This window comes from Equus przewalskii, chromosome 9, assembly GCF_037783145.1.
Source record: "Equus przewalskii isolate Varuska chromosome 9, EquPr2, whole genome shotgun sequence".
In the NCBI taxonomy this organism is placed as follows: Eukaryota; Metazoa; Chordata; class Mammalia; order Perissodactyla; family Equidae; genus Equus; species Equus przewalskii.
The window spans coordinates 56,099,492-56,124,956 of record NC_091839.1 but is presented as its reverse complement, the minus strand read 5'-3'; the positions used below and the strand labels follow the sequence as shown (position 1 = coordinate 56,124,956).

The 25,465-nt window shown below is 40.3% G+C and overlaps 2 protein-coding genes across 17 annotated transcripts in view; one reads left to right on the top strand and one right to left on the bottom strand.

Moving 5' to 3' along the window:
• Window positions 1-6,346: 6,346 nt before the first annotated feature.
• LOC103548871 (programmed cell death protein 7-like) lies at window positions 6,347-8,670 on the bottom strand. Its single transcript, XM_070632447.1, has 3 exons — window positions 8,559-8,670; window positions 6,747-7,326; window positions 6,347-6,585 (listed from the first exon to the last, which is right to left on the bottom strand). Exons 1-2 carry the CDS (start codon window positions 8,668-8,670, stop codon window positions 6,749-6,751), a joined length of 690 nt encoding a protein of 229 aa, XP_070488548.1. The 3' UTR covers window positions 6,347-6,585; window positions 6,747-6,748.
• Window positions 6,858-25,465, top strand: part of ATG5 (autophagy related 5) — a 122,107-nt gene continuing 103,499 nt past the window's right edge. For 3 of the 16 annotated variants that reach the window (XM_008516856.2, XM_070556775.1, XM_070556773.1), the window contains exons 1-3: window positions 6,997-7,135; window positions 15,834-15,999; window positions 24,663-24,790. In XM_008516856.2, coding sequence (XP_008515078.2) covers window positions 15,892-15,999; window positions 24,663-24,790 — 236 coding nt within the window. In that variant the 5' untranslated portion in view covers window positions 6,997-7,135; window positions 15,834-15,891. Of the gene's footprint in view, window positions 7,141-7,273; window positions 7,391-15,833; window positions 16,000-24,662; window positions 24,791-25,465 lie in introns of those variants that run through there. The other 13 variants (XM_008516855.2, XM_070556774.1, XM_008516859.2 and 10 more) reach the window with 9 other exon arrangements.

The window sequence follows — 25,465 nt, the reverse complement described above, 5'->3', positions numbered from 1 at the left end:
AATTTGGTTGTGCGAACTTTTGTAGAATTTCACAAGGTCTCTTGAGATAACCAGAAGTTTCCTATTTAGAAACGCTCTTACATCACTGAGGGTGCTGTTGACTGGCCTTGCTGGTTGGGAGCTCTGAGCTTTACATTAGGTCGATTGTGACACCTGGTGACAACAATATGTTATTGCAAGTATTTATTTTCCTGGTTTGAGACTCAGCCTTTTCACTTTTATTTTGTTTTTTCAAGACTTCCCTTTAAGTTTTACACTTCCCAGACTATTTTTCTTCTATACTCATTAAAAAAACAGATTGAAAAACTGCCTGACTGATTTTCCCCAGTTTTTAATAAAACACAAATGCATGAGTTATGAATGTAGATATACATTTCCAAAGAATATATATATATTTTTTTAAGATTTAATTTTTTTCCTTTTTCTCCCCAAAGCCCCCGGGTACACAGTTGCGTATTCTTCGTTGTGGGTCCTTCTAGTTGTGGTTTGGTGAGCAGTGCCATGTCCACGCCCAGGATTCAAACCAACGAAACACTGGGCCGCCTGCAGTGGAACACATGAACTTAGCCACTCGGCCACGGGGCCAGCCCCTCCAAAGAATATTTTACGTAGTGCTTTAATCTTTAACTCACTCCTACAGAATCCATCTGTGTAGGCAAGTAGGTAGATTGTACTGAATAACCAGAATCATACACTTTTTTTTTTTTTCAAGATTGGCCCTGAGCTAACATCTGTTACCAATCTTCCTCTTTCTTTTTTCTTCTTCCCAAGGCCCCCAAGTACATAGTTATATATTCTTGTTGTAGGTCCTTCTAGTTCTGCTATGTGGGACGTGGCCTCAGCCTGGCTTGATGAGCCATGCTAGGTCCACGCTCAGGATCCCAACTTGCAAAACCCTGGGCTGCCAAAACAGAGCACCCAGTAGGCCACGGGGCCAGCCCCCACATACAGTCTTAGAACACAATATTTTCAACAGAAACCCACATTTTATAAAGTAGCAGTGATAGAATTATATATGGCACTCTATAGTTGACATGGTAGTCATGGGAAAACTGCTCCAAATTGAGATTTTAAAATGTATATTCATGTATATATTTAAATTTTTTGAGTTCTTTGCTGTTGCTTAAGAGCTATTTTCACTTTTCCAAGCACATAATAATGTCAACTCAAAACATGCTTAAATGACTGAATGGAGACTTGACACACTGAATGAAAGGCTATCATTAAAGCTAAAAGAATCTACCTATTCAGCTCCTGGATTGATTTTAGAATGCCAGTTAAATAGATACAAATGGACTTCCTATGACTGTTGAACATTGAAGGTCTCAAAATAATATTTGGATCCTGCAAATGTTCTTTCACCTCATAAGAGAAAATACTCTATTATGATACTTTCCCAACTTTCAAGCATGTGTCCTTAGAATTATTTAAAAGGGGCCGGCCTCATGCCTAGTAGTTAAGTTCGCACGCTCTGCTTCGGCAGCCCAGGGTTTTGCCAGTTCAGATCCTGGGCGCAGACATGGCACCGCTCATCAAGCCATGCTGAGGCAGCATCCCACATGCCACAACTAGAAGGACCCACAACTAAAAATATACAGCTATGTACTGGGGGGCTTTGGGGAGAAAAAGGAAAAATAAAATCTTTTTTTTTGAAAAGAGAATTATTTAAAAGCAAAATCTTAGAACCATAAATATGATCATAATCACAATTGAATGCATGTTAAATTATTCAGTATAATGCATTCTGGAGTGGTTGTTTTGGTCTTTTGTTCAACATTAATATCTATGTGCAAAGAACTGAGGTAGGCGGTGCCTTAGAAATATAAAGAGCTATAAGGGAGGTTCAACTCCAGTGCCTCTAGTGTCCAGGTAGGGAATATAATGTCCACATAAGTGATAGTGTGGGGACAGTGGCAAACTGGAGAGGGCACGCCCAACCTAAAAGGGGGCAGTTGCTGCTGCACTCCAGCACACAGTTGCCATGTGGGAATGTGGGCCCAGGGTTGTTAGATTTCAGGATAAACCAGAAATCTAAATTTTTGAAGCCTGTTACCATTAAAAATTTCTTTCTAGAGTTTTAAAAATGTTTTAAGGGACAAAGAGAATGTATCTGCTACTCTTGCTAACTGACCAGGTCTAATTTGATCAGGTCTAACTCTCAGGTTCTTTCCCATAGATAATTATAGCCACCAAAGAAGTCGAGGTGGGTGAGGATTAATTACTTCCCCATAATCTGGATGTGAGATTGTAATGGAAGCCAGTCTTAGACCAAATTCTGATGCACATGCAGACATTTGTTAAACAAAACAGTTCAGGGGCCGGCTCTGTGGCCGAGTGGTTAAGTTCGCGCGCTCTGCTGCGGCGGCCCAGGGTTCAGATCGGACATGGCACTGCTCGTCAGGCCATGTTGAGGTGGCGTCCCACATCCCACAGGTAGAAGGACGTGCAACTAAGATATACAACTGTGTACAGGGGGGGTTTGGGGAGATCGAAGCAGGAAAAAAAAAAAAGATTGGCAACAGTTGTTAGCCCAGGTGCCAATCTTAAAAAACAAAACAAAACAACAAAACAGTTCATACAACCTGCTCTATAAGCTTGGTAAGTCCCCAACTCTCTGCCCTTTAAGGTGCTTTCACTATCTCCTTGCAAGAAAGCTTCTGTTAAGGCAGATGTAACACCCTTCCTGAGACTGAATTCCATAGCCTTTACAGAAGACATAAGAAAATTTAGGAATCAAGCTGCAGGCTCGTGGATTCCTATATTCTATTCATGCAAGGATGACCAGAATCTCTAAAATGTTTTAGTCAATCCATATATCTTAAATACTGCTAATTTCATAGATGAGACTCCATTTTTAAGATTTATCATACTTTTCAGCAAGTCGAAAGTAAAAGTCCATCTCTGACATTCACTATGCTAATTAGCAAACCATGTGGTGTGGATGAAGATAGTGATAACAGACATTCTTGGGATAGCTGCTTCTGGAGAGTGATCTTTCTGATGTGTGTGTCCCAAATCACCTCTGGAGCATGGAATTCTCAGTTTGGGCAATTAGAACTGAAGCTTCTAGCACATACATGATATCACAGTGTGTATGCCAAAGTAGGTTAGAGTACATCACAGGGTCATACCAGTGGTTCAGTTCCAGTCCGTGGAACTTCCGTTTGCAGGCTTTCATATATAGGAAGTCATCCCTGTTTTCTAGGAGTTTCCATCCTCCATTATTTGAGAGGTATTGTTTGAATAAGGCTAAAAGGATAGAAGAACAGAGATGTGATTGTGTTCTGGGACTACGCTGCAGGCTGTGCAGCCAGATGGAACAAGCAGCAATCCCTTCCCCACGCAGCTCACAAAACTGGCGCTGAGACAGGATGTGGTAGTGATGGAGGCCCCGGATGGCCAGGCGACTGTGGGACGCCCACTCTGCTAAGAGCATTGTACCTCAATCATTTTCAACTTTCCTTGCTGATAATTTTGAAACTGATAAAGTAATAAAGGAAAGCACAGCTTTCTACTTAAACTGTAAGCTATGAGGAAGAATTTAATTCCTAAGGCGAAAGTGATGGGAATCATGGAAGAAAGCTCGTGTTCAGCTTAGTTTATTTCAACAAACATTTATTGGATGCCAGGCATTGTGTTGGCATTGGGATTCAAAAAATGATTGAGGAAACTATGAAGAACATCTACCCCAGATTGGGTGGATCAGGGAAAACTTTCCAACACTTGAACTGAGTCTTGGGGAGTGAGTGGGGAGAAAGGGATTTAGCGATGCGTCTGGTAAGGGATAGCATTTTAGGCAGTAGGGACAGCGAGAACAATGGCAAGAAGCAAGACGTAGCCTGAGTGCATAGAATTGCAAAATGTTTGATACTATGGGAGTTTGAAGGCAGGGAGTATAGGGAAGTGAGTCTAGAAGGAAGGAACTAGTCATAGAAGGCCTTGTTGATCAGAATAAGAAACTAAGAATTTGCCCAGAAGGAATCACTAAAAGGTTTTAAGTATTGAATGACATGGTTAGAGTGCATCTTAGATAATCCACTCTGGTTGAAGTCAAAGTCAAATATAGATGGCCCCTGGGGCAAGTGGAACAAGCTGGAGGCAAGGAGACCTATTAGGAGGCTATCCTGCTAGTTTAGATAAGAAGTGATGAAGGTGGCCAGCCCCGTGGCAGCAGTTAAGTTTGCATGTTTTGACCCCAGGTGGGGATAAGGCACCGCTTGGCAAAAGTCATGCTGTGGTAGGCGTCCCACCTATAAAGTAGAGGAGGATGGGCATGGATGTTAGCTCAGGGCCAGTCTTCCTCAGCAAAAAGAGGAGGATTGGCAGTAGTTAGCTCAGGGCCAGTCTTCCTCAGCAAAAAGAGGAGGATTGGCAGTAGTTAGCTCAGGGCTAATCTTCCTCAAAAAAAAGAAGTGATGAAGGTTAATGGAAGGCTTTTAGCAGGATAGGAGAACACTTGAGCATGTCTATAAGCTGAAGGAAGAAACCAGCAGTGAGGGAGATCAGGGAGACAGGGTAATTGGTTGGAGCACAGTCAGAGGAGCTATAGCTGAAGTAGAAAAATTAAATCTGGCTTAACTAACTCATCCTCTGAACTAGCAGGTTGGAGATAAAAGAATCCTCCTCTTTTTGCTGAGGAAGACTGGCCCTGAGCTAACAACTGTGCCCATCTTCCTCCACTTTATATGTGAGATGCCTACCACAGCATTGCGTGCCAAGCTGTGCCATGTCTGCACCCGGGATCTGAACCGGCAAACCCCGGGCTGCCGAGAAGTGGAATGTGCACACTTAACCACTGTGCCACTGGGCTGGCGCCCAAAGAGTTTTTTTTACAGAGGCTAATGTCTGTCTGTTGGGGATGCTTTAGAGATTGCTGCATTGAGTACGTGGAGTGGACCAACTGTGGCTTTCAAACATTTTTGACTGCTATCCATACCAAGAAATGTAATTCACATTCCTATCCACTGTACATCACATACTGAAGTAAATATTTCAGCAAACAGTATTTTCCTTAACATGTGTGAAAGCATGCCAATATTTTATTTTCTATCATTTTAAAACTGCTAGTCGTGATCCACTAACTTGATTTGATGATCCACCAATGGGTTGTGATTCACCATTTGAAAATCATTAGACTAGTTAACCTCCAAGAAGATTCTTTTTAAAGGAATCCTGTGGCTATTACTAGGATTTCCCAATCTTTCCAATTATTAGGAAACTATTTTGAATCTCAGCACAGTATGTACTTAACATGCATAGTATTATGTTGTAAGGTATGCGTAATTAAGAGAAAAACGTTAAATGATTTGCAAGACTTCTAGATAGGGATGTGGGGTCGGTGAGCCGAAGAGTCGAAAGAAAGATTTCTTGGGCTCTCAAGATCTGGCAGTAGTGCTCTTTTATTTAGAGAATAGTATGGAATAGCATGGGGACAGGGCCCATGGGCAGTCAGAGCTTCTGCTGCTGCCGCTTCTGCTGCCCCCGCTGGCATGGGGACAGGACCCATGGGCAGGCAGAGTTGGTGCGTGGGGACAGGACCCACGGGCAGTCAGAGCTCCTGCTGCTGCCCCGAGTTGAGCGTTAGGGCTAATTTTATAAGGCATGGGTATGTGGGTCATTTCTTTACAAGACAAAGGAAAGAACATGAAGAAAGTTAAAATGGTATCAGTGCAGGTGGGGTCTGGTCGTTGGGTGATCCCATGACTTTTAGACAAGAATCAAATCGGGTTAAGTAAATGTCAGAAGCCACCACCCTAAATCAGTTACATGAGTGCCAGACAGCAACCAACTTAAGTTCTTGCCTTCCCCATTAAGAGTTTCTAGGGATAAGGTCATCTCTCTTTTTCCTCCTGGTAGAGAGGGAGGCACCTTTTACAGATAGAGATTTACCTTACAAATGTAAATGTGTCCTAACAAGGGCAAGTTCCATTCCCCAGAGCCTCCCTCCCTGTCCCAGTTTATCAAAAGCAATCAGCCCAAAACAATCCTGATGCCAAAGAGACCTATCTTGGGGTGGCCAATTTCAGGTCCCTACAAGCTCATCCCCCCCTTCCTTCACAAATGCAAATGTCTCTCAAAAGGGCAAGCAAAATTCCAGTCCTCGGAGTCTGCTTCTCATCTGTAGTTTTAAAAATAACTAGCCTAAAATCCTCATCAATAGATCCAACTGAAACACTCTTTAGGACTAAGTTTACGAATTGCTTGTTATTTTCACAAACAGGAAGTTGTTGGGTGGATGGGAGGGCTTCTGTACTCTTGTATTTTAGTTCTTCTGTTAAATATGGCTATTAATCCCTGCCGTGGCTCTGACAAAGTTGAGAAGATCAAACGAGAAAATAGATATGAAAACATTTTGAAAACCGTTTTATTAATATTATTCAGTATTTTTAAAAGTCCCTGTCTTGGGGCTGGCCCCATGGCCGAGTGGTTAAGTTCGCGCGCTCCGCTGCAGGCGGTCCAGTGTTTCGTTAGTTCGAATCCTGGGCGCGGACATGGCACTGCTCATCAAACCACGCTGAGGCAGCGTCCCACATGCCACAACTAGAAGGACCCACAATGAAGAATATACAACTATGTACCGGCAGGCTTTGGGGAGAAAAAGGAAAAAAATAAAAAATCTTAAAAAAAAAAGTCCCTGTCTTACAGAACTGACACGTTAACCTCCCCAAACACCAACGACTATGCCACATGCGCGGGACTCCTCTAAGAGGGTAGAAGCTGCGAACTTGCCAGCGATTTGACCCCACCTTCATAAACTCAGCTCCGTCTGCGCATGCTCAAGGGCTGCTCGGGTCTCCTTGCGGGGTTGGGCCAAACTCGGAGGGCGGAGCGCGGGCCACGTGGGGTCCCGTGACGTCATCTCCGGGCGCCGAGGGTGACTGGACTTGCGGTGGGCTTCCAGGGCTGCGCGGCGCTGCGGGTTGAATTCGCTGGATCCCGGAGGGCGGAAGTGCAGCAGGGCTAGGCTGCGACCTCGGCGCTGGTGTCTTCTGCGGCTGCGCGGGCTCTCGGGACTCCTGGCTCGCGCGCCTCTGCGGGACTGAGTGTCAGGCACCCTGCGCCGCCGCCTGGCCGCAGCCCAGGACCCAGGCGTCTTCACCGGTGCAGGAAGCCGGAGGAGGAGCCGGCGCTTCTGGTAGGGTATGTGTATGTGTGTGTCTCCCCAGGGTGAGGAAGGGCCCGGAGGAGAAGGGTTGGGGAGGTGCCAGGTAGGTGTGGTAAGAAGGAGGGGCGAGTGGCGGGCGAGAGAAGCGCTCCCTGGGGCGGTGGCGGGGGAAGGTGGTTCCTCCGGGGGAGGTGGGGTTGGCCAGACGCCGCCCCCCGGCCCTGGGCCGGCCGGAGGGTGTAGCCTGTGCGGTCTCTCTGGGAGTGTGGTTTGGTCCCTCCTAAGGTAGGAAGCCCAGGGTCTTATCGCAGGCTCTGGAGTTTAGTTCAGGACCTGCATTTTCGTGGAACAGTTATTTAAATCGGTTACTTTACAGGCAGTCGATTCTGTCCGAATTCGATGGGTATCTCCTCCATTCTCAGTGGCATTCATTCTCATTTTAATGATAATATTTAGTGCTGACAAAGCCATTTTCTGTTGGCAGAGCACATTCACATACTTTAATTGTAGTTTGGATTGTTTTCAAATCAGACCTGAACTTGAGGAACCTAGGAAAACTGGATTGGTTCTAGATTTTTCTGAGGGGTGGGGAGGCACAGCATGTCTTGAGCGAGAGTCAGAACCCCGAGACTCTCAAACAGCACTGAACGTCCAAAGCCTTCCAGAATTTCCTTGATAAATCTAAGAGTCTTTGGGACTGTGGCTACTTAATCGGAATGGAATTATTTGTGATTTCCATAGGGGGAGTTGTTGGTTGAATTTTGAATTTGAAGGTAACGATGTTGGGCTGAGGGTAGTAGTTGGGGGGAATTTTAGAATTTTACACTAGATTTGAGGGTGTTAAGTCAGTGCTCAAAGGTATGCTGGTTAAAATTGGGGGAAGTGAACAGAATGGTACTATATGGTTATGAGTTTTTAGAATAATGTACACATTTCAAGTGTGGGTTAGCTTTGTTAATTTAACAAATACTGAGTGCCTCTTATATGCCAGGCACTGAACAAGTAAACAAAACAAATGGTGAATGAAACAATAAAATTTCTTGCCATCATGAAATTCACTTTGGGGGGGAGACATTAATATAGAAATTAATTAAAATATATGTCAGGTGGTGAAAGGTGCTAGAGAGAAAAAAAAGGAGTGAAGGTGAGTGGGGCATGCTGGTGACCTGCAGAGAAAGGAAACTGCTGTGGTGGCCTTAGAAAAGATACTTGAGCAGAGACCTGAAAGTGATAAAGAAGGGTGCCCTGTGGGTATAGTGGAACCAGCCATCGAACAACCACAGAGTCCTTGAGCTGGGAACACACTAGCCTGTTTGGTTGGAACTGAGTGAGCCAGAGGGGAGAGAAATAGGTAGTCAGGTCAGAATGGGGCTGTTCATGTAGCAGTTTGTAAGAACTTTTAGTTTTTACTTTGAATGTGGTGGTAGGGTTTTGAGTAAAGGAGTAAACTTACCTGACTTGTTTTTAAAAGCATCTTTCTGATTGCTACATTGTCTGTCTACAGTAAAGGCAGAAATGATGAGACCTGTTACTAGGCTATTACATGTATCCAGGTTAAAGGTCATGGTGAACTGGATCAGTGTGATAATAGTAAAGGTGGTGAGAAATGGCCAGATTCTAGACTTGTGTCTAAGCTAGAGCCATCAGATGTGAAGAGGGGTCAAGGATGACTCCAACGTTTATGGTCTGAGCAACTCAAGTTACCACTTAGTGATTTGGGGAAGACCACAGAGTAATAGGGAGAGGAGGGTGGAAGATCTGAAATCGTTCTCAGTTTTGCACAGGCTAAATTTTCAAATGAAATGTCAATATGCAGTAGTATGTATGCATTGGAGTTCAAAAGAAGCCTGGGCTGAAGATGCAAATGTGGAAATCGTTAATGTATAAATGAGGAAATCGTTAATGTATAAGTGATATGTAAAGCCGCCAGAGATCTCCAAAGGCAGGATTCAAGGACTGAGCCGGTGGGGCACTTCAGCGTTTGGAGGTTGGAGAGGTTAAGGAACTATGCCCCAGGGTGCGGGTGGGGCTGTTTAGTAATAGCATAGAAGGAAATAGAAAGTCAGATCATTAGCTGAGAGAATCAGGAAGGAGATGTGAAAATTTGGAGAGAGAAAAGGTTTGAAGGGTCGATCTAGGACAGTGGGAGAATAAATGGACTAGGGAAATGTAGAAACACTGGGCAGTACTCAGGGCCCACTTTTGAGGTCAGTGTTCGTGAATTTAAAGGGAGACCAGCCAGCGTAGCTTATTATTTTTAGATGTTTACAAGTTCACTACTAGTAGGTATTTGATAGTTTAAGTAATTTCTAGGTAGCTGAGGATTTTGTCAGCAAAATAGCTTCAGGTAATAGGTTAGCTTTTCTTAGTTGGTAATGTGAAAGGGACTGTTAATGGTGCGTTATATTTTTATCATACTCACTGTGCTGTTCGCTCCATGTTGTTGGTTGAGCACCTGCTTTATTTCAGGCCTGGAATTAGATGCAGAGAATACAGCAGTCAAGAAGTAGCAGCACCTGCCCTCAACAAGCTTACTTCTAGTATACTGCATCATAGGTTGGGATTTCTATGCTTCCAAAGCATTGCCTTCAAATTGGATGCATGGCAATGATAGTGTAGTGTGTGTATGAGAGGGAAAAATATTCTTCTAAAATAATGAAATTTGCTGAATTTAACGTGTGATTGTACTGATTTGGAAAAGAGTTTAGGTGGAAAACTTTCCTAAGTAGATAGTATAACTTTTGGATTTATACATTTTAGATATTTATATTTTTTCAGTTGTTTCACAGAAATTCCAGAGCCTGCTCTATACTCATTATGCTAATATTGGGGATACTAAGGTAAATATGACTCAATTTCTGCTGTCGAGGAACTCACAGTTCAATGTGGGGAAGGGCAAGAGAGAGATAAGATAAACATAACTGCAGTGCATGGTTATAACAGGCTATTATAGAAGTCATTAGATTGGAGGTTGCTTGGTGGAAGGCTTCCCAAGGAGCTGATGTTAAGCTGACTCTTAGAGAATTAAGAGTTGGCCGAAAGAGGGTGTTCAAGCAGGGGGGCCATGGAAGCATGAGGAAACCATATGTTAAATACATATACCATTTATTGAGTGGTTGTCAGGTGGTAAACACCCAACAGCCCCCTGAAATTAGAATTATCTTCAGTTTGCAAATATGAGGTTCAGAGATGTCAGGTTTGTTATTCAAGGACACACAGCTTATAGGTGGAAGTCAGGGTTTAAACCCATGTCAGTCTGATTTCAAAACCCCTTAACTACCTTACTGTATTGCCTGCTGTCAGCGTTTAAATCTTCCCTGTCCTTATTCTTTATCCCTTAGCAAAGTTTTCACCAACTTCTTTCATTCTTCCTTGGAAAAACCTCATATCTGTCTCTCGTCTATCTGCTGTTACCAGTCTAGGTCAGGCACTCATTAGTATATGCCTTAATTGCTGAAATTGCTTCCTGGCCAACCTCTCTGTGACTCGGGATGTCCTTTTGTGCACTGCTACCAGATAATTGGTTTTATTTCACCATTATAAAAACCTTATAGGCTCTCTAGCCTTGTTGATGTTGCGAACCCACCATCTTCCATTTGGCATGCTTCATGATCTAGTCTCACTTTACAGATTTGACATTAAAGGAATAGTAATTGCTTTTATCTCTCAGCACTTACTGTGTGTCCAGTACCATGTCAGACACTTTATAGACTTTTTTTTTCCAGAACGACCTGGTGAATTTTACAGGTAAGGACATGGAGGCTTAGTGAAGTAGTGCCTTGCCTAGGATTGTGAGTAATATTAAAACATGTCACTGTGTCAGCTCTTTCATTATCTACTACTCTTGCCAACCCAAAGTTTCCTAAAAAGTTGGCACACTTCCTGCCTTTGCTGATGTTGTTTTGCCCTGCTTGGAATATTTGTCATCTTCTCTTTGCCTGTCCATATTCTCCCCATTCTTCAAGTTCCATATCTTTAAAATTCTTCCCTAGACCTATAGGATATATTAATATTTTACTTCTTTCCTCTTCCCTTCTCCCTTATGAAAGCTCCCCCAAAGTAACATTTAATTAGAACCGTGGACATTTTGGAGTTGGAAGGGATGTTGGCAGTCGGTATGGTATGATGGAAACAATACGAGATTGGAAATCAGATAAAACTTTCCTATAAGTTTATAAGTGCTGTAGTAGAGGAAAAGTAAAGGTGCGATGAGGAAACAAAGGTTCTGCCTGAGTCATGCATTGAAGAAAGGTTATTTTGAGCTGGATCCTGCAGGATGTCTAAGTTGGAAGAGAAGGTGAGGAAGGCTACCTTAGAGTACGGGACCACCAGCATGAGCAAAGCCATGGAAAAGGAAATGAAAGTGCATACATAATACGTTTAGTAGATTCAGAGATAATACCTTCTGAGCAGTGCCTGAGGTTTTATTTATTTATTTATTTATTTTGAGGAAGATTAGCCCTGAGCTAACATCCGTGCCCATTTCCCTCTACTTTATATGTGGGACACCTGCCACAGCATGGCTTGCCAAGCGGTGCCATGTCTGTACCCAGGATCCGAACTAGCGAACCCCGGGCTGCCAAAGCAGAATGTGGGAACTTAACCGCTGCACCACCGGGCTGGCCCCATGCCTGAGGTTTTAAAAAGTTGTTATTTTTATTATCACCATCGTCATCATCTTGTATGCCCTCAGGGCCTGCCCACAGAGTTGGGCATATCAAGTGATCAAATGTTTATTGAGTCTGTAGTCCGTGTCATTAGCAATGCTCAATGCATAATTTTATTTTCCTTTACTCTTATAATTCCTATTTATGTTATGTAATGCTTTTTTTGTATGTGTGTGGGGTAGATTAGCCCTGAGCTAACTGCTGCCAATCCTCTTCTTTTCGCTGAGGAAGACTGGCCCTGAGCTAACGTCCGTGCCCATCTTCCTCCACTTTATATGTGGGACGCCTACCACAGCATGGCTTGCCAAGCGGTGCCATGTCCACATCCGGGATGCAAACCGGTGAACCCCAGGCCGCCGAAGCAGAATGTGTACACTTAACCACTGCGCCACTGGGCCGGCCCCTATATAGTGCTTTTGATTATTCTTGCTTCTTGAAGTCTTAATGACTTTTAAACGTTTTTTGAGACATGCTCTTGTTGGTTCTGTAAATTATGGTGATAGATACACTTTATAGTACTATATTATAGGCATTGTTCTAAGTGCTTTATGTGTATTAATTTAGTTTTTGTATGTTATGTGGTAAGGCCTGTTATTCCAATTTTATAGATAAGAAAACTGAGACACAGAGAAGTTGTGACTTACTTGAGATCACAGTAAGTGGTGGAGCTAGGTTTTGAATCTAGGCAGTCTGGCTCCGTAGTCTACATTTTGAACCCTCACTTTGTAGTGCCTCTTGAGTTAAATTTTGTTTTTCTGCGTCTCTTTTGAAAAGGCTGATTGAATACTCACATCCTTTAATTGTATTCATGTATCAGCCAGTTTTTCTTGTACATTTTTTAGTTATGAGTATTCATTAGACTAGAGACATGCTTTCTTACATAATTCGTTATAAATGAACATATATAAATATTGAAAGATTAACATTTTGTGATCCTGTAAATTTGGGTCTGTGTATTTTGAGGCAGTAAGTAGCCTTGTTTGCAGTTTTTTGTAAATCTGTTTTGTAGTTTCTGTTTGTTTTGTGAAATCTGCATTGACTCTACCACATTACACCTTTAGCTGCCTTGGCTTAGCTCGTCCCTTGAGGTCCTACAAGAAATATACACATAAGAAACAATGGTATATGGGAAATAAGGTACCAATTTATCTTTCACTGGTTTTGTATCTTAAGTCCTACCCCAGAACTTTGGTAAAGTCTTATGGTCCAGCCCAGCTTACCAAAGTTCTGCAGTGGGATTTTAGGTACAAAACCAGTGAAAGAGAAGTCCATACTTGTATCACTGTTGGGGAGAGTCTCCCAGAACAAAGAGAAGAGGGAGATATTGGCCATTTCTTTCTACTGTTCTGACACATGGAAGGAAGAGGCAGAAGAAAATGCCACTGAAAGAAAGAACACAAGGGTCAAGTGCTGTCATCTGGCAGTGTAGAGGGGGAGAAGAGAGCCACACCCACGTGCATGATACTTTGCTTTCTGGTGACCCCTGCCTGTCAATAAATGAGGCTCAAGTGATGTCCTGGAATCTGGCCAGATTATTATTCCTTCCTGAGAGGACAGTGGTTGGAGAGATGCCCATAGAAATGCCTTTCCTTAGGTGGTCATACCCACTTCAATTTTTGATTTTCTTGTGAATTAGATTTTCTATGTATTTTTCCTCAGGAAGAAAAATCATCCAGTGTGACAATATTGATTGTAACTTTTAACTTTAAAATTGTATTTGAATCTTTTTAAGATCTCTTAGGAAAGTAGCTCTTTGCCTCAACTTTTTTTTCTTTGTGAGCAAGAGGATCTCAGTTTTAGCTCTTGGTTAATTGGATGTATCATGGTTACAGAAACCACTGTTTACCACCTTTATCAGACTCAAGTTTAGATTTACTTTTTTGTCATAATTCAGATTTCCTTATTTTCTGCCACCAGTAAATTTACTCATAAAGAACAAGCTATTAATGTAATCAGGAAGTAGTGAGGTCTTTCCTCTTTTCAAGGAGTTAATTTTGTGTGATTTGTAAACTTCGGAATTTTCTGTAGAGTTCAGAAACTCAATATGTTGTTTGAATTTGAAGCCTATGGAGGTGGAGTTATGTGGAGTTTGAATATATGTATCATTTGCTTAAAATGTTGTCTTTTATGAATATATTTTAATACAAGTTGAAACATTGTGGTGTGTGGAAAGAGCACTGAACTCAGTTCAGGTGTCCAGAGTTCTTACCCTGGTTTGACTGTTACTTAGTGTTCTTGTTATGTTGGGCAGATTTTTTCACCTCTTCCCGTTTGTTTACCTGTAGATGACATTGTCCAATTGACCTCCACAGTGCATTTGAGAATAATGATACAGGGCTGGACCTGTGGCCGAGTGGTTGAGTTTGCGCACTCCGCTTCAGCTGCCCACAGTTTGGCCGGTTCGAATCCTGGGCGCAGACATGGCACCACTCATTGGGCCATGCTGAGGCAGCATCCCGTGTACCACAACTAGAAGAACTCACAACTAAAATATATATACAACTGTGTACTGGGGGGCTTTGGGGAGAAAAAGGAAAAATAAAAAAAAATCTAAAAAAATAAAACAAGAATAGTGATAGAAAATTCAGAACTCTACAAATATATAAAATGTTAATATTTTATATATTATATATCTGTTAAATATATAAAATATATTTAATAACATTTTGGCATTGGTCATTGACTGATTTTGGCCTTGTTCAGTGGAAGAGAAAAGAGAGCAAAAAGCTCTCAGTGTTAATAATTGATATTTGGCTAAACATTTAAAATGTTTCCATAAGATACTTTATGATAAATTATGAATTAGGTAGCCTATGAAAGATGAGATATAGGGGCCGGCCTGGTGGCGCATCGGTTAAGTTCGCACGTTCTGCTTTGGCGGCCTGGGGTTCGCCGGTTCGGATCCCCGGTGTGGACATGGCACTGCTTGGCAAGCCATGCTGTGGCAGGTGTCCCACATATAAAGTAGAGGAAGATGGGCATGGATGTTAGCTCAGGGCCAGTCTTCCTCAGCAAAAAGAGGAGGATTGGCAGCAGATGTTAGCTCAGGGCTAATCTTCCTCAAAAAGAGAAAGAATTAAAAAAAAAAAGAAAGATGAGATATATATAAATAAATATACAAGTAGAAGGATATTGGCTCTCAGTATCCAGGTGCCAACAGTATTTCTTTCAGCATTTACTCACGCAGTATATTGTGATGTTATCCAGTTGTAGAATATTACTTCTGGAAGATGCTTGGATATTTATGGAGGTCAAAAGTCATGTCCTTCTGCCACACCCAGAATATTTCACTTTGCAGATATAGTGCTATATGTATTGTATAGGGAATATTATAAGAGTTCAAAGTAGAAGCGTTTACTGTTTCATTGGGGCAGAAGATTGTGAGCTGGATTTGCAGAGTGCATAGGATTTAAACAAGTGAGAGAAGAGCATACTAGTTGGGGAATGGTGCGACAGCAAAATGTTTAAGGGACCAGTTTTGCTAGAGGGTTTATAAAAAGTGTAGTAAATAAGACTGGAAATATTGGTGGAATCAAATCGTAGACAGGATGAAATTTAGAATGGAAATACATTCATACAAAGATTTTTTCCAAGGTGAGAGAGATGTGTTTTTTTGCAGGAAGAGTCAGAACTATCTGGAGTAGGAGAGGCTGAATATATTAGATGGGGCAGAGATAATTATGGGGATGGTATTTTGGAGTTGGGCTGTAAGGAACCATGGGGCATAGTTGAAGAGTTCACTTTAGATGAGCAGTAGACTCTTGGGGCATGTGAGAATGATGCAAGTGTAGTTTCACTTTGGCTGTGGTTCATTAGTTGCATACATTAGTATATGTAATTTTGAATTGGTTACTTCTGTGATCTCTTTAAGCAAATAGTAGCTCTGCATTTAGAATTTGTTGTACTCATTTTTGCATTCATTCTAAAGAATGCTGATCACACAATTTTTTGAAGTGAATAATCTTTATGGCATTCATTTTTTCCTGTAATCTTTCTTTGTTTCAGAGCAGGTTCATTCATTCTTGCAAGGATCTGACTAATGCTCTTCATTTTATTTTCAGTTTGGCTTTGGTTGATAAAAGAATTTAGCCTATATGTACTGCTTTAACCACTGGAAGAATGACAGATGACAAAGATGTGCTTCGAGATGTGTGGTTTGGACGAATTCCAACTTGCTTCACCCTGTATCAGGATGAGATAACTGAACGGGAGGCAGAACCATATTATGTAAGTATGTTGATGGTGGTAAATGGGATATCTAACGTTGTCCATTTTTGTAAATAAAGCTCTAAGCACCTGGAGGCTGGTTTTCAACATTTTATAAACACTTAATACAGCTTATTATAGAAGAAAGCTTATTAGAAAACACAGGTGAGCAAAAAGAAGAAAATAAAAATTACCTATAACTCTACCACCCAGAGGAAAAAACCCCACTGTTCACATGCTGATGTAGGACCTTCTTGACTTTCTTATTCTTATGCACATAAGCATATATAATATAGGATAATGAGATCATAAGTTATATGCTGTTTTTTAGCAGGATGATATTTTGAAAATAATAGGTTCAGATTTGATTCTTTTGTATTTAGGTGGTTCCAAGCAACTGTTTAACAGATTCTTTTTTTGGAGGGGGCAGTGGTGAGGAAGATTGGCCCTGAGTTACATTGGCCCCGAGCTAACATCTATGCCAGTCTTCCTCTATTTTATATGTGGGGTGCTGCCGCGGTATGGCTTGATGAGCAGTGTATAGGTCTGCCCGGGATCCACACTGGCAAACCCTGGGCTGCCAAAGTGGAGTGCATGAACTTAACCACTATGCCATGGGCTGGCCCCCAATAAATTCTTTTTTATAGCTCAATGAACATATGAATGTATGTGTTTTCGTGTTCATGAACAAATATATACTATATGAAATATATTATTTAATAACATAAATTGCTATATGTAGACTTGTTTGAGTTAGTGTATTATCTGTTTTAAAAAAGAGTATCAAATATCTTCTGATTTTAGCCTGCTTTTTTTCCCTAAGTGCATATATAATCCAAACTTACAGATCTGTCCATCAGAGATAATAGTATCCTGCCTATTTGCTGACTAGCCCCTAATAGGCATTAGGAGACATTCTCAGCTGTCATTATTTTAGTTTTTTCTTTTTGTGTCTCAGGTACACATACTGTTTGCCCAAGAGGACCTGGAAAAGTGGAAATGTATTTGTGGTGCTGGACCGTTTCTTGTTTCTCTTTAATAAAGCCTGCCCTTGGCTTTCTCCCTCCTCTGTTTGAGAGGCAGCACTGCTCCTTAGCCTGCTCCAGTGGTGGGAAGTCAGGCTGCTGGAGGAAGTTGCTTAAGGAGCCCATTCACTAACTTTTTGGGTACAGGAACGGTTTCATTTATCTCTGCACATCCTCAGCATCTGACATAAATCATGCAGCTGGTAGATACTCAGTGCATGAAAGTCTCCCCACATTCACATTGGAATTTTGTTTTGTCTCTTTGGGTTTTCTTCCTGAAAATGATGATTTCAGAGGAATTGGGTAGTTTTTTGTTACCAGTACTCAGGTAATCATATTTGATTATATATGTTTGAGTCATTTTAACTTTGGAAATCTCAACAGTTTTCTTTCTGCCTTTAGAAAAACTTTCATAGTTGACAACAAAGCGTGGTCAATAGTTCATTTTTAGGACCATTTAATTTGTTAGATGTATTTTTTCTATTCTTCTGTAATATGGTTTAGGATATCATTTATGTTTTGTTTCTAAAATAGTTTTTTGCTATTTTAATGAAAACTTTTAACATTGGATGGCTTTCTAATAGTATCTAAACAAAGGAATACGTGTGTCTAGAGTTGATCAAAGTGGCAAAAACTGAGAAACATAATTTAGATCTGTTTACTTTTAAATCAGAATATGACGTTTGACATACGTCCTGCAGTTAAAAAAAATCCAAGTAAAGAATACAGTATTTTCCCTTCTTTATATGCAAATCTGTTTAAATATGAAAAGACTGTTGGGAGAACTAGAGTGTAGGTTGATTCTAGCTGTTTCTAATTGAACTGAAAATGGCAAAAGGTGTTGGGGATAACCGTTGGAGGAAGAGGATTGTCTTGTCTAATAGGTAATCGTGGTTTTTTTCTTGATTTCTTCCTAATTCTTCACCCAAAAGAAACTCCTATATAGTCATTATGATTATGTTTTTGAAGAATATTGTGTGACAGGCATATAATAAATATTAAACAAGAAACTGGGGTTTAAAACCATGTAGCATAATCCAGATTTTGCTCTTAAAAATACATACATACTTAAGCATAAGTCAATACATACAGGAAGAAAATTGACGAAAACGTCAGCAATGGTTAGTCTTAGAATTATAGGTGAGCATTTTAGTGCCAAAGTGGTTTTAGTTCTCCTGTGTCTTGGTTGTAAATTAAGCTTGAAAGTATTTTTAATTGCTTTGGTTTATAATAACGATGATGTTTTAAAGATTCTGGATGAAATGAGGTAAAAATGTCACAGCCTGAGAGCTGGTAGACCTCTTTCCCAGACATTCTCAAAGCTCAGGTGAGGTGATGTGACAAGGTTGTCAACAGGGCCTGAATTCATTCCATTCATGTTCAGTGTCGGTGCAATAAGGATAGATGTATGGGAATGTAGGTTACTTTTTGTAATGCTTATAGCTTATTTCTCAGAGACTAGGTTTTAAAATTACTCATACCAAATTTATAATTTAATTATTATTCAAAGAGTCTTCTGGAATTTTCTGTTTCCATTGGAAAAGCATATTCATGTTAAATATATTCCTGCTTGCTTCTGCATTTTGATTTGTTGCCTCTGCATAAATCTTCTTTCAGCCTACATCCTATATGTATATAGTTGAGAACTATATCTTATTTTGCGGGGAATATTAGGAAGGAAATTTGTTGGAAAGTAGTCAACTTTTCAGTTTGTGTTGTTTCTGTTATATTCATTTGAACTATTGCTTTTCATTTAGATCATCCAATATAAAAACATAGAAACTAATTTGCATTCATATTGTATGACTTTTTACCAGAGGAAATCACACCATCAGACACATGGTCAGCAGTTGGAGTGGATCCTGAACATTACCCAGCAGTCCTTTTATGTTTCCTTAGTCAGCTGTCTCTGTTCTTCTCCATTATGGTTATTTCTCTGACACCTGACCTCATCTTTCACTCTTAACAGGTGACCTCCCTTCCTACTTCACAAAGAAAATAGAAACCATGTGATGGGACCTCCCTTAACTTTCTGTCATTAAGTCTGCAAAACCTGTGTGTGCTAATACTCATTTACTTCTCCTTGTCTCTGGTTTTAGTAGAAGAGGTGTCCTTCCTCCTAGGCATGGCCCAACCTTCCATCTTGTTCTTGATCGTCTCCTGCCTTCTCAGAAGCTGGTGGTTTCTAATATTCTCCGACCGCCATTCCTGCCTTCTCTATTTATTTTACTTTCAACCTCTTCAGCCTACTGGATCCTTCTTTGCAGCATTTATGTTGTCTTAAATCCTGCCTATCCTAAAACAACCCTCTGTTGACCCCACCTCCCTTTCAACCTCTTGTTTTCCCTTCACGGCCAGACTTATTAAAAAGGTTGTCCATACTCATTATCTCCTTCCCCCCTCCCACTACTTACTTCACTGTAATCACTTTTCCCACTACTCCAACAGAACTCTTCTTGCCAAAGTCACTAATGACGTCTTTTTTTGCCAAACCTAGAGTCTGTTTTTGAATTTTCATTTGCTTGATCTCTCAGCAGTATTTGATGTTATTGGCTCTTTGCTGCATTTTGTGGCACCGTCTCTTGCTCTGCACTGCCTCATATTCCTAGTGTTCCAGTCTTTTGTGGTCTCCTTTGCCACGTTTCCCTCCTCTGTTTGTTCCTCAGTGTTGGCATTCCTTGAAGCTTTGCCTTTTTTTTTTTTTTTCCACTTCATGTTTTTTCCCCCTAGAGCTCTCATCCATTTTTGTGTATTTCTTGAGCATTTTCATCTTGACAACTCCGAAGATTTTTCTGCTGAGCTCCAGTCCTATATGTCTGTCTGCTGGATAGCCTCACTTAGATGTCTTGAAGGAACTCAAACTGAGTGTGTTTGAAACTGTACTCTTTCTTTACCCCCAGACAGCCTGGTCATCTGCCATCTTCCCTTCCTATTTTGGCAAGTAGACCTATCATCCAGCTAATTAAGTACTCTTACCAGTTGAGTACTCTTACCAGTTCATCTTTTGTTGCTTTTTTCTCCCATATCCCTGACACTTGGTCAGTAACTTAGTCCGTCTGATTTTACATCTCAAATATCTCTCAAACTTATGCAGTTCCTTTCATACCCACTGCTACAGTGTAGTTCAGACCACTTCTTAAAAACTGATGGATTGCATAGTACTAACTTCCCTGGTTTCGGTCTTGCCCTCTTTCCATTTTCTAGTCTGCAGTTGGAGAAATCTTTTCAAAACACATATCTGATCTTGTCACCTGCCTGCTTAAAACCTTTAGTAGCTTTTCATCATCTTTAGGATCCTTAAAGTAGTTTACAAAGTACTCTGATCTGGTCCCTTGCTTCCTCAGTACTGTTCTGTCTCAACCCTCTAAATTCCTGTCATAGTCAACTTCTTATAGTCCCTCAAATGTGCTAATCTTTGTCTTTTGGTGTTGCTCCATGCCTTATCGCAGTTTCCTCTGTCTGGAGTGAGCAGCAGTATCTCCCACCCCTACTCACACCTGAACATCCATACCCACCCTTGGTGGGCTCACTCCTGTTTACCTTTTGGCTCTTGCCCTAAAATAGACTTCCTGGCAAGGCCCTCCCGCAGCCCCAGATTCCTTTAAACTCCTTTGCTGCTTGCTCTTGTTACAGTCTTTACTTCCGCCCGGCATTCATCACGTTTGTAACTTTGTTTTTCCCTCTGTCTTCCTCTCTAGCCTGTAAGCCCTTGAGAGGAAGAACTCTTGCTGTCTCAGTGTTCTATCTTCATGCCTAGTGTGAAGCCTCCCAGTTGAAGTGGAACAGAATTCTATATTTTAATTCTAGATAAGTAAATCTCTAATTTCTTAATTGAAAATTGGTGGACAGAGTAGGATTCGGCTTAAACAATATTACAGGCACCTTTTTCAGAAACATAAGCAATCTATACAACTATGTAAAACGTATTTCTTACAAGCTGTATAGAAAAAAAATGAATCACTTGTGTCATACTCAGCGGGTACTTGACACTGCTAAATGAGGAATGAGAACAAAAGATTCCATGTAGCTGACAATATCCCCACCAGAGGGGGTTAATCCTTTTCATATTAAAACAAGTTAAGAATCCTTTTTTTTTTTTTAAGATTTTATTTTTCCTTTTTCTCCCCAAAGCCCCCCGGTATATAGTTGCATATTTTTAGTTGTGGGTCCTTCTAGTTGTGGCATGTGGGACGCCGCCTCAGCATGACTTGATGAGTGGTGCCATGTCTGCGCCCAGGATCCAAACTGGCGAAACCCTCGGCCACCGGAGGGGAGTGCGCGAACTTAACCACTTGGCCATGGGGCCGGCCCCCAGTTAAGAATCTTGAAGACATTAATTGAAGTGAAATAAGCCAGACACAAAAGGATAAATATTTTATGATTCCACTTACATGAGGTACCTAGAATAGTCTAATTCAAAGAGACAGAAAGTAGAAAAGTGATTACCAAGGGCCTGGAGAAGAGGAGAATGGTGGAGTTATTGTCTAATAGATACAGAACTTGAGTTTGGCATCATGAAACATCCTGGAGATGGATAATGGTGACGGCTGCACAAGAGGGTGAATCTATTTAATGCCACTGAACTGTATACTTAAAAATGGTTAAAATGGTAAATTTTACGCTAGGTACATTTTACCGCAATTAAAAAAAAAGAACTTAAAGTGAACCAGTGAGATATACCTAAGAAAAGAATGAGTGGGACAGTCTGGATGTAGAAGGCAGAATGATGTCTTTTTGCTGCTACTTTCTTTTCATTTTTACCTATTTAAATACTTACTAGATAAATCCCATCTGTACCTACTCTAGTATAGTCATTCTTAAATCTTACAGTTATTTCTTAGTGCTACTATAGATATTTATATTAGTTACACATGACTCCCACAGGCCAATTTGGAACAGGAGTTTCCAACTACATTTCAGTGTAGATTTTGTCTTAAGAATGGGCATTCTTGCTCCACATTGGCGGCCTGGCTTCAGTTCCCAGGTGTAGACCTACACCGCTGTGTTAGTGGCCATGCTGTGCTGGCTACTAACTGCGTACTAAAGAATAGAGGAAGACTGGCTTGGCTATTAGCTGAGGGCCAGTCTTCCTCACAAAAAAAAAAAAAACAAAAAAGAATGGGCAGTCTTTTTTTTGGTGAGGAGGATTGGCTCTGAGCTAACATCTGTTACCCGTCCTCCTCTTTTTGCTTGAGGAAGATTGTCCCTGACCTAACAGCCATGCCAACCCTCCTCCACTTGGTATGTGGGACACCGCCACAGCATGGCCTGATGAGTGATGTGTAGGTCTGCAACTGGGATCCGAACCCGCAAACCCCTGGCCACGAAAGTGGACTGCATGAACCTAACCACTATGTCACCAGACTGGCCCCTGAGCACTATTTTTTTTAACTTGTTTTTGGCCCTTTGTCCCACTTAACCTTTGGTATCTCTGATTCATCCAGCAAATATTTATTGTGTGCCTACTATAAAGCAGGCACTATTTTAGGCATGAGAATGTAGCAGTGAACAGAACAGGTGAAGAACCCTGTCTTAATGGAGCTTATTTTCTAATGTTCCTCGTTCCTTATTATAAGGAAGTTTTTGTTTCATGAAAATCATTTGTGAATTTTTCAGAAACTTTGATTGAACCCTAGGTATGTAGTACAACACACTCAAGGATCAGGAGCTAATATCCACACCTACTAGTCCTTACGAGTCTTCCTTCTCCCAGTCTCCATAGGTTAATATCATTCTCTACAGAAGGCATTACTGTGTAATACCCAGCAGACATTTTAAATTAAGGCTCTGAACTTCCTAATATAGAACTTATTAGACTAATAGATTATACTTATTTATTTTTAAAAAATGGCTAATTTCCTGTGCTGTTTTAATTTTCTTAGAGACTTCCATGTTACATCTGTCTTTGCTTCTGTCATTTCTGACTCTAATGAATCTTTCCTTTGCCGTTTATTTAATAGAATATGATTTTGCTGATGTCCCTTTCTAACTGAAAACAATTGCAGAGGGAGGCTTCCAGTTCTTGCCTTTACAGTCTATAAACACATTTCATCCAAGTTATTTAAGTTTTTTAAGCTGTATGTAAAATAGAGGTGATAGTACTCCCTGCTGCATACTGGCGCATTCCACCTGCCTTCCACAACCCCCTTCCCTGTGGTCCCTAGGACCACTGTCATGTTCTCTTCCCTAGTTGGGGCCTGTTGTCTTGATCTTCAGTCATTAAGTATCAGTTGCTTTAACCAGAATATTTCTCTTTGTATATGTTCCTCTGGCCAGTGGTTCTACTCGATTTACTGATCAAAAGACCTAACTCTGAGTCAGCAGCATGCGAAATGATGCAGAGTTAGACTCACAGAAGCGGTTGAAAGAGAGTAACGAAATTTTACCAGCAAAAGACAAACTTAGGAGAGCAAGAAATGTCTAGTGTCTGCTGCATAGGAGGAAAAAACATGAATTTTTGCCACTTTCCTCCTTTTATATACCTGTGGTACCTTTATATAAATCCTAACGAGTTTTCCAAAATGCTCTCTTATGTTTTCTTTCTGGTACCTTTCCTGGGGAGGAAAAACTATTCTAGTCCAGTTGAAGCTTTGCCTAGCGCAACATTCCCTCCCAGACTTTTCGCTGTCCGAGGTCCACATAGGTCCAGCTCCAAGGACAGGATTGAGGAAGCTCACTGACGGTGGCAGAATCGCCAGTTTACTAGCATTATACCCCTTAAGCTTGTGCTTTATTGTACTATAAAGATTTAAATGTGTACGTCAAAAGTCAGTCATCTTTAACTTATTTCTCTCCTTCGATTTCTTCATTATTAATGACCAAAATCTGTTCTGATTTCCAGACCTTCCCTACTTTTCCATTCTTTCATTCCTCATCTCCTCGTGTAGTATTTCTTTAAGAGTTTGTAATCTCTTCTTTCAGTCTTGTAGGTACAATTACTGGAATATTCGTCAAGTAGTGTTTCTCATCATGCCATTTTTTATTCATGGTAGAGTAGTGGGCCCCTGTTGTTCATAAAATGAAAATTTCTCTTTGACCTTTAAAGGTCTTTCTGTTGCTGCCGTGAAGTATTTTTGTAAGTATTTTTTATGGGTTTTTTTGTTTGTTTTTACCTCCACTTTACTTTAGCCTCATGTAGAAGAGGACAGATTATGTCTTTGTCTTGATGTTCTTCATTGCACCTAATCTAATACACAGTAAATTTATCAAAACATGATGGACCAGTTGAGAAGTCTTTATTGATAAGTCAAGATGTATTAGGAGTGAGTTAATCATTTTCTCAGAGCAGTTTAATTAACTCAGGTGAATCATGTTAATTTTTAAGTTAAATTTGATAGAACCAATAATTATCCTAAATAGTATGACATCTGATTACGTTGTATTTTTATTTGGAGAAAAGTATTACGGAAAGATTGTACATAGATTTGTGTTGTTTATTCTAGGCATTTATGCTTTAAGCTGTGTTTAAAGTAATGATCTCATAAGAAATTTTAAAACGTCTTCATCTTTAACCTTTGATTTTCTGTAAAAAGTTGACTTTGTGTAGACTATTCAAAATAATGCAAAAACATGGCTGTTTTTCCTTAAAATTCAAAAACCTATTTAGTATATATTTTTTTAAATAGTAAATAAATATGGTTTTACAAATTTTCATTTCAGTTGCTTTTGCCAAGAGTAAGTTATTTGACGTTGGTAACTGACAAAGTGAAAAAGCACTTTCAGAAGGTTATGAGACAAGAAGACATTAGTGAGATATGGTTTGAATATGAAGGCACACCACTGAAATGGTGAGTGAATTTTTCTGCATTATTAAGCATTGAGTACATGCTAGCTTTAAGAAGGTATAGTGCCCTGATGCAATTTTTAAAAAGTTTTATAAAGAAACAAATCGCTAGTCTAGCTCATATAATACAGTGAATTTTAAACCATTTTTAGAGTATTTTATTGAAAATATTTCTGCCTTCTATTTGGATGCATGGGAGACTGGACAGATTTGTATATTTTCAGCAGTAGATTTTTATATGGCGTATTAATAGTATACTTGGTTATGGTTTTTGAGTTTTTTTTGCAGATATATTTAAAAATCTCTTATGAATAAGTCACTCTGTGACTATTCAGTTTACTTCTGTCTCCAAAATCTTTATAACAGATTTTTAGATAGACATGATAACCTAAAGTGGCATCTTTCTGATTGCCACATTAAGTTGATCTCTGTGCTGTAAGCACATCTTATCTAGCCTGGTTTAGTATTTAAAATATATTTATTTCCTTTTTATATGAAAAATAATTTTCATATTATATCATTTTTAAGAAAGATATTGAAAATAAATTCTAAATCCGGGCTTATCCATGTATAGATGATGTATTTTTGTACTTCCTCTGTTACTGGAAGTTTTGTTCATTGTGCTTCCAAAACTATTTATTGAAACTGGAGAAATTACAGAGAGAAGAATATAAAAAAG

Bases quoted from the DNA above. Each gene is read 5' to 3' on its own strand.
- LOC103548871 (XM_070632447.1), bottom strand. From the start codon at position 8,670: ATGACCTTTAACCTGGATACATGTAATAGCCTAGTAACAGGTCTCATC. The intron at 7,327-8,558 runs GTAAGTTTACTC...CGGCCGGCCCAG, and splicing joins TGCTTTTAAAAACAAGTCAG to GGCCGGGGGGCGGCGTCTGG.